We start from the raw sequence: 15,273 nt of genomic DNA, 5'->3' as shown, positions 1-15,273 counted from the left end.
AAAATTTGTTGGGGAGAAAAAGTCCCTTTTCTTTGGGCCACATATCACTTTAATCTTACCTTTGAATAATCCTTTGCTCAAGAAAAAGTTTTTGAATCACAAATGTTCCTGAGAATACTACCTAAGGCTTGAATTTAAAAACAGTTTTGATATTTCTGTTTCTTTCTATTTTCTGCGGTGGCCATGAAGGAAAAAAGCTGAATTTATGTGGACAACTGACCTACCTATGTGTGGATTCAGTTTCCACATGTTAATTCACCTACTCCCAGTGGTGGTCTGTGCGGAAATAGGGCTCTGAGGAACAGAGACTCACCAATATTAATAAAAACAATTTTAAATGTTTACCTTTTAATAGTTGAATAACTTTGTTAAAGAAAAGTACTCAACAATATTTTGAAGAGACCCTATTGCACCCTTCGCCTTGAGATAATTGTGATGCCAGAAATCCAAATTATATTCAACAATGTCGTTTTGTAACCATCAGTGTTATAAACATCTAGGCAGTGTTTCATTATTTCATGCCAAACTCTAAAACTAGATCATTCTGAGCATAAACTATACTTCATCTTTCAAGATTATAAAAATTTGTAATAATATCCACAGACTTCTCCCTGCTCTTATATTAGTTGAAAATGAGAGCTAATGGGCAAAATAAAGATAGCTACAAACAGCAGGAACAAATGTTTCTGCTTGACCTACAGATAACTGTGCTATAATGTAGAGGGGAGAGTACAGTCTTATTTATGATGTCTGAAATTGAATTTCCTCTTTAAAGGACAAAGCAATTTAATTTTCAAAAAATATTTGAGTTTTATTATGAAAGAAAAAACCCTCTGATTTAACAGTTCCATTGAATTTTATTTTTTCATTGAATTTATACTCGCTGTTCCATTTATGGAGGGAATTTATTATAGTTACTGGTTTTATACTGAATGAGACAAAATCTCCAAGATTTATTTTAATGAAACTTTGAATTCCTTGTCATTGACAGCAAACTGTGTAGATTTTCCTTAGTAACACCACACTTTATTGCTTAAATCCCCAATCTTCCCTCCTTCCTCACCCCCAAGTATTGTTACTTTAGTTTCTGAAATAAAACCAATGAATCCGTAAACATAGGCTGTGGGTAATGTTGATACAATATGCAAATAATAAAATAAAATCTCACATCTGCTTCTGAGCTCCTCTAGTAACTTAATCACTTAAATTATTCTTATTTCCAAGTCCAGATTCTCCCTGTAGATTTACTCTTTTAATGATTTCTTCTCTTTATTGAGATTCTATATTTAATGTATCATTGCTATAATACTTTTCTTTATTATTTGAACATAACTTTTTTCATCCTTTGAACATGCATATTATACTGATTTGAAATCAGCCCACTACAGATGACTCTTTTTCCTTATCTTCCTGTTAAATTTCCATTTCTGCCTCTTTTGCCAGTCTTTTGTTTGCTTTAATAAGTATTGTAACCTCTGGTTACCTTCAGTATTGGCCTTCCTATTCATTTGCCTACAAGATTACTACTATTTCCATGGGTATAGAATTTTTGCATACTTTGCTCCAATTTAAGTAAGAGCCCCCATCCCCCCAGTGGTGAAGATACATATTTATACAGCTTGTGCTTCACTGGTAGCATTATTGCAAAAATGGAGCTGAAGAGGCCACGAGTGCAATTGCAAATTAAAATGTTACATATGAACATTCTTACGAAAGTTTCAGTAGTGCTTTTTTTTTTTTTTTTTTTTAAATAAATACCCCTTACATTGTTGTTGATTTCTAGAATCTGGAAATTATTGCTTTTAGAAAACCTGTCAAGTTTTATTATTGCTTTTGGGGAGAGGAATTGTTCAGGTCCTCACTGCGCCACTCTAGAAATGTCTACATTAACTACTATTATTCCTGTTTTCTGCATAAATGAGGCTCAGAAGGAACTGTACAATGGGTCAAGTCAATATTTAAAGTGGGATCTCTGACTCCAGTGGCCATGCTCTTTCTGCTTCAATGGATACCAAAGTGTTTGTGCTGGCCATCCTCATCATCTCTAGTTTGTTTAGGATGACTTTTCTTTTTGACCTGAAATGCCAATTTTTTTCATGTTGTTTCTCATACTTTTTATGATGATTAATTTTTCAAATAAAACATAGACCAAGGAGATCCAGTGTAAGATTTTTAAAGATGAGTTTTGAAAGTATCTTTATATTAAGTACAAATTATTTTTTTAATCTGGCAAAATCACTTACACAGTGTTTTAAATGAATCAATAGACCTATATGAATTTCTTCTTTTATAACTACTCTATGGTAAGATCAGAGAAGGTAATATGCATAAATTATACTTTGATGGACTATTAATTAGGACATCATCTTTTCTATAATAACATGTGCTACATGTTACAAAGAAAGACAGGTAAATTATCAACCAAAACCAAAAAGAATCTTAATATTTTACAATCCTATGGAAACTTTGATCTCTTTTTAGACTATAAATGTTTTATTGAAAAATAATGTGGCTTTTGAAAATGCAGTAAATCAGCATTCTTTCAAATAGAGTTTTGATGTTTGCTAACTAATACAGAGGACAACCTTCCCTTTCTCTGTGAAATAATCTTAACACTGAACATAGTATAGCTGTTCAATTAATGATTACCAAATGAATGTGTGGATTTGTATAGATATTCTGAAAAACAGAGATCACTAATCAGCTGAATTAGCCAAATTCAACTGGCTGGTACATTACATGTGACAAACAATAGTTTCAAAACTGGAGTTAAAAAGAAATTCAGAATCAAGTGTTTGTTTGTTTTTTTTATTGTAACACTGTAATACATAGCAATATGAGGCCCCTTTCCCCACATGGCACCAAATAGCTGGAGCTGAGGCTAAAGAGACTGGGGGCATGTACTGTTTTTCACAGTCCCCAAAGCTTCCCTTGGTGTGATATTGTCTGCTTTACATATACATGATAGTTCCCTGGCAGTAGACTTTGTGACTGAGTTAAGTTTTAACGTGTTATTATCTTTGAATAAAAAATATGTCCCTTATCATCAGCAGCCTCCCCAACACTAAAGTGTCTGATAAATGTTGAATCATCTTTCAAAACGTAGCTCAGCTAACACTTTCATCTGAAGACGTCCCTCATACCACTTCCCAAGTATAAATGCCCTGTACTTTGTCCCTTTACATCTTTTTTTACTGTTATAACTTTAGGTTCACTTGGATTGTCTATGAAGTTATGAGCTTTCCAAGACCATACTGTTATTTTCATCTCTGTAATCTCAGTAACTACTATAGTACCGGAAGGGTTCTAAGATGTCCCAACTGTTTAGTCAGTGGTTAAATGGCTAACACCTCATAGGTTGGCCTTAAATCCCAAGGCCACTGTCCTGTGGTGCATGACTACTTCATTTCCCCTTGTATTTCAAGTTTCATCTTAGACATTATTAGTTCCTACAGATTCAATAACCTAACCTTATGAAGAGTGGCAAGGAACCCCTGTTATGTGTTTCATTGCATCCTATACTTTTCTTACAATATTTTTATCATTATTTTTGCCTAATTCTTTGTTTTCCTCCCCAATGATAGCATTGATTTCCAGATGGAAAAAGGCCATGAAATATTTATCTCTACATCCCTATTGACTAGCACAGTACTTAACACAGGGTAGAGACTCAGCAAATGTTAGTAGAATTTAGTTTAATTAAATTAACATTTGGAGTTAATTTATTTGACTAAATCATGGCTATAACATAATCAAGTCAGATGACTGCTCTTGTTGGTCACAAGAGCTGGATGGATGTTAGAAAACTCCAACAGAAGAGATTAACGAACAGGTATAATTAAATTCAAACAGATGGTCGGTTATAATGCCAAGTCCATTCTTATTCTGATTCCTTTGATAATTGTTATGGTTAGCCTTGACATGGATGTAGTTTGATAGCCAAAATAATCATCATTCACTACGTTCATTTTTATGAAAGCCAAGAAATCAATGAATGTTATGGTTCACCTAGTTTACATGGGTAGTTTTATTTGGCTTGAATAAGTCATTTCACTGGAGGATTTTAAAAGTATTAATTTTCCTAAGTCCTGAATCATTTTTTAAGAAGATGCATGTTTTATTGTAGAAATATAATTTACTTTGTTTTCACCTGGCAACCATCTGACATAGAAAGATTTGGCCTCACATGGTCTTGTCTGTAGGAGGCAGGTACAGTTTTGTGCCTATTGTTGAAATTTCTCCATTGTCTTTCAAGCGATTACAAGTATTATGTACTTTTATTTTTTATAAAGGTAATTTTTATTTTTTTAACAACTTTATTGGAGTATAATTGCTTTACAATGGTGTGTTAGTTTCTGCTGTATAACAAAGTGAATCAGCTATATGTATACATATATCCCCATATCTCCTCCCTCTTGTGTCTCCCTCCCACGCTCCCTATCCCACCCCTCTAGGTGAACACAAAGCGCCGAGCTGATCTCCATGTGCTATGCGGCTGCTTTCCAATAGCTATCTATTTTACATTTGGTAGTGTATATATGTCCATGCCACTCTGTCACTTCATCTCAGCTTCCCCTTCCCCATCCCTGTGGGCTGAAGGCCATTCTATGTGTCTGCGTCTTTACTCCTTCCCTGCCCCTAGATTCTTCAGAACCATACTTTTTTTTTTTTTTTTTTTTTACATTCCATATATATGTGTTAGCATACGGTATTTGTTTTTCTCTTTCTGACTTACTTCATTCTGTATGACAGTGCCTAGGTCCATCCACCTCACTACAAATAACTCAAACTCGTTTCTTTTTATGACTGAGTAATATTCCATTGTATATATGTGCCACATCTTCTTTATCCATTCATCTGTTGATGGACACTTAGGTTGCTTCCATGTCCTGGCTATTGTAAATAGAGCTGCAATGAACATTGTGGTACATGACTCTTTTTGAGTTATGGTTTTCTCAGGGTATATGCCCAGTAGTGGGATGGATGGGTCATATGGTAGTACTATTTTTAGTTTTTTAAGGAACCTCCATATTGTTCTCCATGTGGCTGTATTAATTTACATTCCCACCAACATTGCAAAAGGGTTCCCATTTCTCCACACCCTCTCCAGCATTTATTGTTTGTAGATTTTTTGATGATGACCACTGTGACTTGTGTGACGTGATGCCTCACTGTAGTTTTGATTTTCATTTCTCTAATGATTAGTGATGTTGAGCATCCTTTCATGTGCTTGTTGGCAATCTGTATATCTTCTTTGGAGAAATGACTATTTAGATCTTCTGCCCATTTTTGGACTGGGATGTTTGTTTCTTCGATATTGAGCTGCATGAACTACTTGTATATTTTGGAGATTAATCCTTTGTCTGTTGCTTCATTTCCAAATATTTTCTCCCATTCTGAGGGTTTTCTTTTCGTCTTGTTTATGGTTTCCTTTGCTGTGCAAATGCTTTTAAGTTTCATTAGGTCCCATTTTTAATTTTTGTTTTTATTTCCATTTCTCTAGGAGGTGGGTCAAAAAGGATCTTGCTGTGATTTATGTCATAGAGTGTTCTCCCTATATTTTCCTCTAAGAGTTTTATAGTGTCTGGCCTTACATTTAGATTTATAATCCATTTTGAGTGTATTTTTGTGTATGGTGTTAGAAAGTGTTCTAATTTCATTCTTTTACATGTAGCTGTCCAGTTTTCCCAGCACCACATATTGAAGTGGCTGTCTTCTCTCCATTGTATATTCTTGCATCCTTTATCAAAGATAAGGTGACCATATGTGTGTGGGTTTATCTCTGGGCTTTCTATCCTGTTCCATTGATTTATATTTCTGTTTTTGTGCCAGTACCATACTGTCTTGATTGCTGTAGCTTTGTAAGTATACCCTAAAGCCAGGCCTGATTCCTCCAGCTCCGTTTTTCTTTCTCAAGATTGCATTGGCTATTCGGGATCTTTTGTGTTTCCATACAAATTGTGAAATTTTTTGTTCTAGTTCTGCAAAAAATGCCGTTGGTAGTTTGATAGGGATTGTATTGAATCTGTAGATTGCCTTGGGTAGTATAGTCATTTTCACAATGTTGATTCTTCCAATCCAAGAACATGGTATATCTCTCCATCTGTTTCTATAATCTTTAATTTCTTTCATCAGTGTCTTATAGTTTTCTGCATACAGATATTTTGTCTCCTTAGGTAGGTCTATTCCTAGGTATTTTATTCTTTTGTTGCAATGGTAAATGGGAGTGTTTCCTTAATTTCTCTTTCAGATTTTTCATCATTAATGTTAGGAATGCAAGAGATTTCTGTGCATTAATTGTGTAATCCTGCTACTTTACCAAATTCATTGATTAGCTCTAGTAGTTTTCTGGTAGCATCTTTAGGATTCTCTATGTATAGTATCATGTCATCTGTAAACAGTGACAGTTTTACTTTTTCTTTTCCGATTTGGATTCCTTTTATTTCTTTTTCTTCTCTGATTGCTGTGGCTAAAACTCCCAAAACTATGTTGAATAGTAGTGGTGAGAGTGGGCACCATTGTCTTGTTCCTGATCTTAGTGGAAATGGTTTCAGTTTTTCACCATTGAGAATGATGCTGGCTGTGGGTTTGTCATATATGGCCTTTATTATGTTGAGGTAAGTTCCCTCTATGCCTACTTTCTGGAGAGTGTTTATCATAAATGGGAGTTGAATTTTGTTGAAAGATTTTTCTGCATCTATTGAGATGATCATATGGTTTTTCTCCTTCAGCTTTTAATATGGTTTTTCACACTGATTGATTTGTGTATACTGAAGAATCCTTGCATTCCTGGGATAAACCCCACTTGATCATGGTGTATGATCTTTTTAATGTGCTATTGGATTCTGTTTGCTAGTATTTTGTTGAAGATTTTACATCTATGTTCATCAGTGATATTGGCCTGTAGTTTTCTTTTTATGTGACATCTTTGTCTGGTTTTGGTATCAGGGTGATGGTGGCTGTGTAGAATGAGTTTGGGAGTGTTCCTCCCTCTGCTATATTTTGGAAGAGTTTGAGAAGGATAGGTGTTAGCTCTTCTCTAAATGTGTGATAGAATTCGCCTGTGAAGCCATCTGGTCCTGGGCTTTTGTTTGATGGAAGATTTTTAATCACAGTCTCAATTTCAGTGCTTGTGATTGGTCTGTTTATATTTTCTGTTTCTTCCTGGTTCAGTGTGGGAAGGTTGTGCTTTTCTAAGAATTTGTCCATTTCTTCCAGGTTGTCCATTTTATTGGCATAGAGTTGCTTGTAGTAATCTCTCATGATCCTTTGTATTTCTGCCGTGTCAGTTGTTACTTCTCCTTTTTCATTTCTAATTCTATTGATTTGAGTTTTCCCCCTTTTTTCTTGATGAGTCAGGCTAATTGTTTATCACTTTTGTTTATCTTCTCAAAGAACCAGCTTTTAGTTTTATTGATCTTTGCTCTTTTTTTCTTTGTTTCTATTTCATTTATTTCTGATCTGATCTTTATGATTTCTTTCCTTCTGCTAACTTTTGGGTTTTTTTGTTCTTCTTTCTCTAACTGGTTTAGGTGTAAGGTACGTGGTTTATTTGAGATGTTTCTTGTTTCATGAGGTAGGATTGTATTGCTATAAACTTCCCTCTTAGGACTGCTTTTGCTGCATCTCATAGGTTTTGGGTCGTTGTGTTTTCGTTGTCATTTGTTTCTAGGTATTTTTGATTTTCTCTTTGATTTCTTCAGTGATCTCTTGGTTTTTTAGTAGTGTGTTGTTTAGCATCCATGTGTTTTTATTTCTTACAGATTTTTTCCTGTAATTGATATCTAGTCTGATAGCGTTGTGGTCGGAAAAGATATTTGATACGATTTCAATATTCTTAAATTTACCAAGGCTTGATTTGTGACCCAAGATGTGATCTATCCTGGACAATGTTCCATGAGCATTTGAGAAGAAAGTGTATTCTGTTGTTTTTTGATGGAATGTCCTAGAAATATCAATTAAGTCCATCTTGTTTAATGTATCATTTAATGCTTGTGTTTCCTTATTTATTTGCATTTTGGATGATCTGTCCATTGGTGAAAGTGGGGTGTTAAAGTTCCCTACTATGATTGTGTTACTGTCGATTTCCCCTTTTATGGCTGTTAGCAGTTGCCTTATGTATTGAGGTGCTCCTATTTTGGTAACATAAATGTTTGCAATTGCTATATCTTCTTCTTGGCTTGATCCCTTGATCATTATGTGGTGTCCTTCTTTGTCTCTTGTAATAGTCTTTATTTTAAAGTCTGTCTTATCTGATATGAGAATTGCTACTCCAGCTTTCTTTTATTTCCATTTGCATGGAATATCTTTCTCCGTCCCCTCACTTTCAGTCTGCATGTGTCCCTAGGTCTGAAGTGGGTCTCTTGCAGACAGCAAATATATGGGTCTGTTTATGTATCCATTCAGCCGGTCTATGTCTTTTGGTTGGAGCATTTCATCCATTTACATTTAAGGTAATTATCAATATGTATGTTCCTATTACCATTTTCTTAATTGTTTTGGGTTTGTTATTGTATGTGTTTTCCTTCTCTTGTGTTTCCTGCCTAGAGAAGTTCCTTTAGCATTTGCTGTAAAGCTGGTTTGGTGATGCTGAATTCTCTTAGCTTTTGCTTGTCTGTAAAGGTTTTAATTTCTCTGTCGAATCTGAATGAGATCCTTGCTGGTAGAGTAATCTTGGTTGTAAGGTTTTTCTGTTTCATCACTTTAAGTATGTCCTGCCACACCCTTCTGGCTTGCAGAGTTTCTGCTGAAAGATCAGCTGTTAACCTTATGGGGATTCCGTTGTATGTTATTTGTTGTTTTTCCCTTGTTGCCTTTAATATTTTTTCTTTGTATTTAATTTTTGATAGTTTGATTAATACGTGTCTTGGTGTGTTTCTCCTTGGATTTATCCTGTATGGGACTCTCTGTGCTTCCTGGACTTGATTATTTCCTTTTCCATATTAGGGAAGTTTTCAACTATAATCTCTTCAAATATTTTCTCAGTCCCTTTCTTTTTCTCTTCATCTTCTGGGACCCCTATAATTCGAATGTTGGTGTGTTTAATGTTGTCCTAGAGGTCTCTGAGACTGTCCTCAATTCTTTTCATTCTTCTTTCTTTATTCTGCTTGTAGTAGTTATTTCCACTATTTTATCTTCCAGGTCACTTATCAGTTCTTTTGCCTCAGTTTTCTGTTATTGATTCCTTCTAGAGGATTTTTAATTTCATTTATTGTGTTGCCCATCATTGTTTGTTTGCTCTTTAATTCTTCTAGGTCCTTGTTAAACTTTTCTTGTATTTTCTCCATTGTATTCCCAAGATTTGGGATCACCTTTACTATCATTACTCTGAATTCTTTTTCAGGTAGACTGCCTATTTCCTGTTTGTTTGTTTGGCCTTGTGGGTTTTTCCCTTGCTCCTTCATCTGCTGTGTATTTCTCTGTCTTCTCATTTTCCTTAACTTACTGTGTTTAGGGTCTCCTTTTCGCAGGCTGCAGGTTCGTAATTCCTATTGTTTTGCTGTCTGCCCCCAGTGGCTAAGTTTGGTTTAGTGGGTTGTGTAGGCTTCATGGTGGAGGGGACTGGTGCCTGTGTTCTGGTGAATAAGGCTGAATCTTGTCTTTCTGTTAGCAGGATCGCGTCTGGTAGTGTGTTTTGGGGTGACCGTGAACTTATTTTGATTTTAGGCAGCCTCTCTGCTAATGGGTGAGGTTGTATTCCTGTCTTGCTAGTTTTTTTGGCATAGGGTGTCCAGCACTGTAGCTTGCTGCTCTTTGAGTGGAGCTGGGTTTTAGTGTTGAGATGGAGATCTCTGGGAGAGCTTTCACCATTTGTTATTACATGTTGCTGGGAGTTCTCTGGTGGACCAACGTCCTGAACTCGGCTCTTCCACCTCAGAGGCTCAGGCCTGACACCTGGCTGGAGCACCAAGACCCTGTCAGCCTCATGGATCAGAACAAAAGGGAGAAAAAGCAGAAAGAAAATAAATAAATAAAATAAAATAAAGTTATTAAAATAAAAAAATTGTTAAAAATAGAAAAGTAATAAAAAGAAAAGAAACAAAGAATGAAGGATGAGAGCAACCAAACCAAAAACCAAATCCACCAATGATTAGAAGTGCTTAAAACTATTTAAAAAAAAAACCAAAAAACAAAAATGAACAGAGAGAACCCTAGGACAAATGGTAAAAGCAAAGCTATACAGACAAAATCAAACAAGGAAGCATACATGTACATACTCACAAAAAGAGAAAAAGGAAAAAAAAATATATATATATAAAAATTTAAAAAAGGAAGAGAGCAACCAAATCAATAAACAAATCTACCAATGATTATAAACTCTAAATTCTAAACTCAGATAAACATAAAACCAGAAACAAATTAGATGCAGAAAGCAAACCCCAAGTCTACAGTTGCTCCCAAAGTCCACCACCTCAGATTTGGGATGATTCGTTGTCTATTCAGGTATTCCACAGATGCAGGGTACCTCAAGTTGATTGTGGAGATTTAATCCACTGCTTCTGAGGCTGCTGGGAGAAATTTCCGTTTCTCTTCTTTGTTCGCACAGCTCCCGGGGATCAGCTTTGGATTTGGCCCCGCCTCTGCGTGTAGGTTGCCTGAGGGCGTCTGTTCCCCACCCAGACAGGACGGGGTTAAAGGAGCAGCTGATTCGGGGGCTCCGGCTCACTCAGGCCGGGGGGAGGGAGGAGTACGGATGCAGGACGAGCCTGTGGCGGCAGAGGCCGGCGTGACGTTGCAGCAGCCTGAGGCGCGCCACGCGTTCTCCAGGGAAGTTGTCCCTGGATCACGGGAGCCTGGCAGTGGCGGGCTGCACAGGCTCCCAGGAGGGGAGGTGTGGATAGTGACCTGTGCTTGCACACAGGCTTCTTGGTGGCAGCAGCAGCAGCCTTAGCGTTTCATGCCCATCTCTGGGGTCCGCGCTGATAGCCACGGCTGGCGCCCATCTCTGGAACACGTTTAAGCGGCTCTCTGAATCCCCCCTCCTCGTGCACCCTGAAACAATGGTCTCTTGCCTCTTCGGCAGCTCCAGACCTTCTCCCGGACTCCCTCCCAGCCAGCTGTGGTGCTCTAGCCCCCTTCAGGCTGTGCTCACGCAGCCAACCCCAGTTCTCTCCCTGCGATCCGACCGAAGCACGAGCCTCAGATCCCAGCCCCCACCCACCCCGGCGGGTGAGCAGACAAGCCTCTTGGGCTGGTGAGTGCTGGTCGGCACCGATCCTCTGTGCAGGAATCTCTCTGCTTTGCCCTCTGCACCCCCGTTGCTGCACTCTCTTCGGTGGCTCCAAAGTTTCCCTGTCGCCCACACCCCAGTCTCTGCCCACGAAGGGGCTTCCTAGTGTGTGGAAACTTTTCCTACGTCACAGCTCCCTCTCAGAGGTGCAGGTCCCGTCCCTATTCTTTTTTCTCTGTTTTTCCTTTTTTCTTTTGCGCTATCCAAGTATGTGGGAGTTTCTTGCCTTTTAGGAAGGCTGAGGTCTTCTGCCAGCATTCAGTAGGTGTTCTGTAGGAGTTGTTCCACATGTAGATGTATTTTTGATGTATTTGTGGGGAGGAAGGTGATCTCCATGTCTTAGTCTTCCACCATCTTGAAGGTCCCTCTCAGTGTTTTGTACTTTAACTTTGTGCTTATAGAAACATTAAGGAATGTAATAGCTCTGCGGGAGCTTTTAAAAGTATAATGCTCAGACTCTTCCTCTAAAACAATTAAACCAGTCTCCCGGGAGTAGATCAGAAAACAAATCGACTGTATTAACAATAGAGATGAACAAACTACTATTGTTTCAGTATGTTGACTCTTTTCTATTTATGCTTTATAAATCTTGAGTTGAGGTGCTACTGGCAGCACCAGATACCAGGTGTTTAACAATTCCTCTTTTTGAAAGTGATTCATTTAAAATCATAGTTTAGGATCATACTATTGATGCATCTTCAAAAATCTTCTGAGTAGCCTAGATTCTTATTAGCACTTGGCACTTTTAGGTGCTCCTACTTGAAAATATTTTAAAACAAGGCAACGGTAGGTCATATTGATAACATGAAAAGAAAGTCAAGCATTCCATTTTTTACTGAATAATGTTAGCTTTATTATTATAATAGAATACAGTATGACATAAAATTAAGAGCTTTTGCTAAACTCTGTAAAGCAATACATGCATCTGCCATAAACAACCTCGATTCATGTTAGGTTTTATTGCCACTTCACTGCACTAAGGTGCAATAAACATTCAGTGTCATCTTTAAAAAATTTTTCCTGGGAGTTTACAGGAACTGTCCTCTATAAGAGTGTATCTTTATTTTCAAGGAAGACTTAACTAGTATTACATGGTTTAGCAAAGCACGGTAGAAAAGCTACATAGAATCATTTGTCTTTGATAAGTTGTGCAATCAATTTATACAATAGAATACTGTCCACATATACTAACAAACTAAGAAATGATAGAAATGCAGTCATTGCATAGCAGAAAGCAGACTAATAAGAAATATTCACATCTAATGAGTAAAATACAGACCAAATGTTTGCTATGAGGAGTCTGGAAGATAAAATGCTCTTAATAAACACATTAGATTAACGCCCCAAAATAACAAGATTAACAGCAACACAGAAGTTAGAGCCATATTTTACTTTATCTCTATACATGATATCTACACATGTTACCGAAGGATGAAATATCCTTGGTTCAGCCTTTATTGGGCTAGCTCATTGAATTTAGGCAGGACCATATCAAACAATAAAGCACATTTAAAAAGAAAACCAGAGTTTGTTTAGGAAAACACAAACTGTATTTTCCTGCATCATTGGATAGCAGCTTTTTGAGACAAACATTGCTCAAAACTTGGGTATGGATCCCAACTGTCTTATTTGGTAATTATGACGACAGGTTTATGTCATAGTATTCTAAATGTGGTTAGACCATAACCTGTGGATTCTGGACACTAATTTTAAATATCTCTGAAATTCTGTCAGACAAAAGGAGGCTTCAAAAATACCTTCTGCATAAATATTTATTTCTAAAACATCTGGGAAGTAATGAAACAGACTAGAATTTTCATAGGGAGTATTAATGGACCTCTTGTCATTAAAGCCCTTACGTAGTATGCCTACAAATATATTGCTACAGTATAAATGAAATGTAATATTACTCAATAAAAGCTATTTCCTGTACATTCTTTCATTTATTTTTATATTTAATGCTACATATGGTACAACACTTATTGAAATAGTTGGTATAAGCAAAGATAGCAATAACATACAGTTGATTTTCTAGCTCCCACTAATGCTTTTCCATTTTCTTTCTATATCACAAGAGCCTAAAATAGGGAAATGTGGGATGACTTGAGCAGATAGCAACTGATTTACTGCTGTACACTGGACAACAGTTTGAATTACAAGCTTTCTCTCCATAAGTAGATTTTATACCCATATATTGGAACTTCCATCTGATTCCTTCAGGCTGTTCTGGTCTTAAATGCAGGCTCTAAAAGGATTTCCATAGCATTTAGCAACATTCTAACAGCTAAGAGCGGTGAGTCCTACACAATATTTTAAGAACACAACCTTTAAAAAAGTAAAAAAATGTACAATCTCATGCCGTATATTTACATATATAATTTATATATTCTATATTTGTTTACTAGTCATAAATTTCAATCTAAAGCTTTTAATGTACTGTTATATAAAATAATACATTCAACAATTCTAGAGCTTGCAAAATATTTTTGCCCCTCTAAAAACATCTTCAGAATGAAAATCCAGTGATTATTGGATGCATGTGCTATCTGGATATAGACAGGATGGAAAATAAATCTTTTAAAATTGTTCTATTTAAATTTATTATTTCTTTTTTTAGTTTTATTGAGTGTGTATCTGTTAAAATGACTCCTCATTGAGTCTAGTGGTAAAAGCTCAGATGATAGTTAAGCAGCCTATTTAAAGCATTTGTCTCCATTGGATTAAATGTGCTTTACAGTGAGGAACTGCACATTTGCCAATGCAATTTCCATAAATTTTAAAATAGCACTTAACAACAAAATAATGCATTAGGCATTTCTTAAAAGGAGAAAGAATGGGGATCTTTAGCTTTGGAAACAGAATGTTAAAGCTATACATCGGTTTAAAAAACAAAACAGAAATGTAAGAAGCACATTGTAGTTTGTGTAATAAAGACATAGATTTTTTAAAATGCTTCTTCATTAAACATTTATAATTTATTCTTTTAAACACCTTCACATAAAAATATTTTTGACATATACAGTATCTTTTTTTCTAGAATATTTGGAAATATATATCTACAAATGACCCAGAGTTATAGAGTTAAGTTTGATTTTTCTTCTACTTTTCCTCATGTTTTTGGACCTACTTCCCCCACCTTTCCTCTCTCTTCCCTTCTGTCTCCTTCTGTCATGATTTTTCTCTCTTGCTCCCTCTTTCAGAATCCTGTCTCTCAGCTGTATGCTCTGCTCTGGACTGCCAGACAGGGGTCTGTTGTTCTTATATGAATTATGGAAATAAGGAAATCTTCAAATTCTTTAAGACAGAGGCAATAAAGCAGATGGGAATTACTGCATTGAGAACAGAAAGCAATTCCCAGTGCAGAGGACTGAACAACAGAATGTGAATGACAGGACCTATTGATGTGGGGTAGGGGCTTTTAGCTGAGGCTCTCTGTTTAAATATGTAGCCCAATAGACCAAGTTAAAGATTCCGAATAACAGCGGGAAGGCTATTCTTGACAGTCGGTCAATTTTGCTGACACTGTTAAAGGTTTTCTTCGGTTCTGGTGGTTTTGTTTCCGTCTTGACTTCTTTTGGTTCTATGGTTGCACTTTTAGCAATGGTGGCTAAGCCTGGGTCACCCCTGGCCAAATTAGGTGTGTAGCTGGTTGCTGTCGGAGCGTAAGTGTTATTTTTCTTAATGAGAGGATCCTTCATTTTCTTTGGCTGTAGAAGGAAAGAGTAAAAGTATTTTGTTTAGTAAATGGTGGGAAGCACGTTTATAAGTTGCTGAGCAAAGTGACCTTTACTTTAGAACTCAAACATGTGCTTTATTTAAAATTTAAGGAATGTAATTTACGACTGCATTTTGGGGAAAAATGAAAAACGCAGATACAAACATCTAGTTATAAGATTGACAAGTGACCTTGCAGGACATTTGTTCCTGTCCAAAATGTCCATAAGACAGTTGGTCCGTAAGACATTTGGTTTACGCCAAGTCCTTGAAATGTGCTCCTATCCAAAATGTCCATGAGCATATCGGATCCATGCCAAATGGTTTTG

The 15,273-nt window shown here is 36.5% G+C and overlaps 1 protein-coding gene across 2 annotated transcripts in view; it reads right to left on the bottom strand.

Annotated features, from left to right (window-relative positions):
• Positions 1-11,218: 11,218 nt before the first annotated feature.
• GABRA1 (gamma-aminobutyric acid type A receptor subunit alpha1) overlaps positions 11,219-15,273 on the bottom strand; it is a 63,414-nt gene continuing 59,359 nt past the window's right edge. For both annotated transcript variants that reach the window (XM_082378772.1, XM_082378773.1), the window contains exon 11: positions 11,219-14,937. In XM_082378772.1, coding sequence (XP_082234898.1) covers positions 14,626-14,937 — 312 coding nt within the window. In that variant the 3' untranslated portion in view covers positions 11,219-14,625. The remainder of the gene's footprint in view (positions 14,938-15,273) is intronic.

This window comes from Balaenoptera borealis, assembly GCF_965194805.1.
Source record: "Balaenoptera borealis genome assembly, chromosome: 2".
Classification (NCBI taxonomy): domain Eukaryota; kingdom Metazoa; phylum Chordata; class Mammalia; order Artiodactyla; family Balaenopteridae; genus Balaenoptera; species Balaenoptera borealis.
Note: the sequence above shows the minus strand (reverse complement) of the source record. Positions and strands in the feature narration are given on the sequence as shown.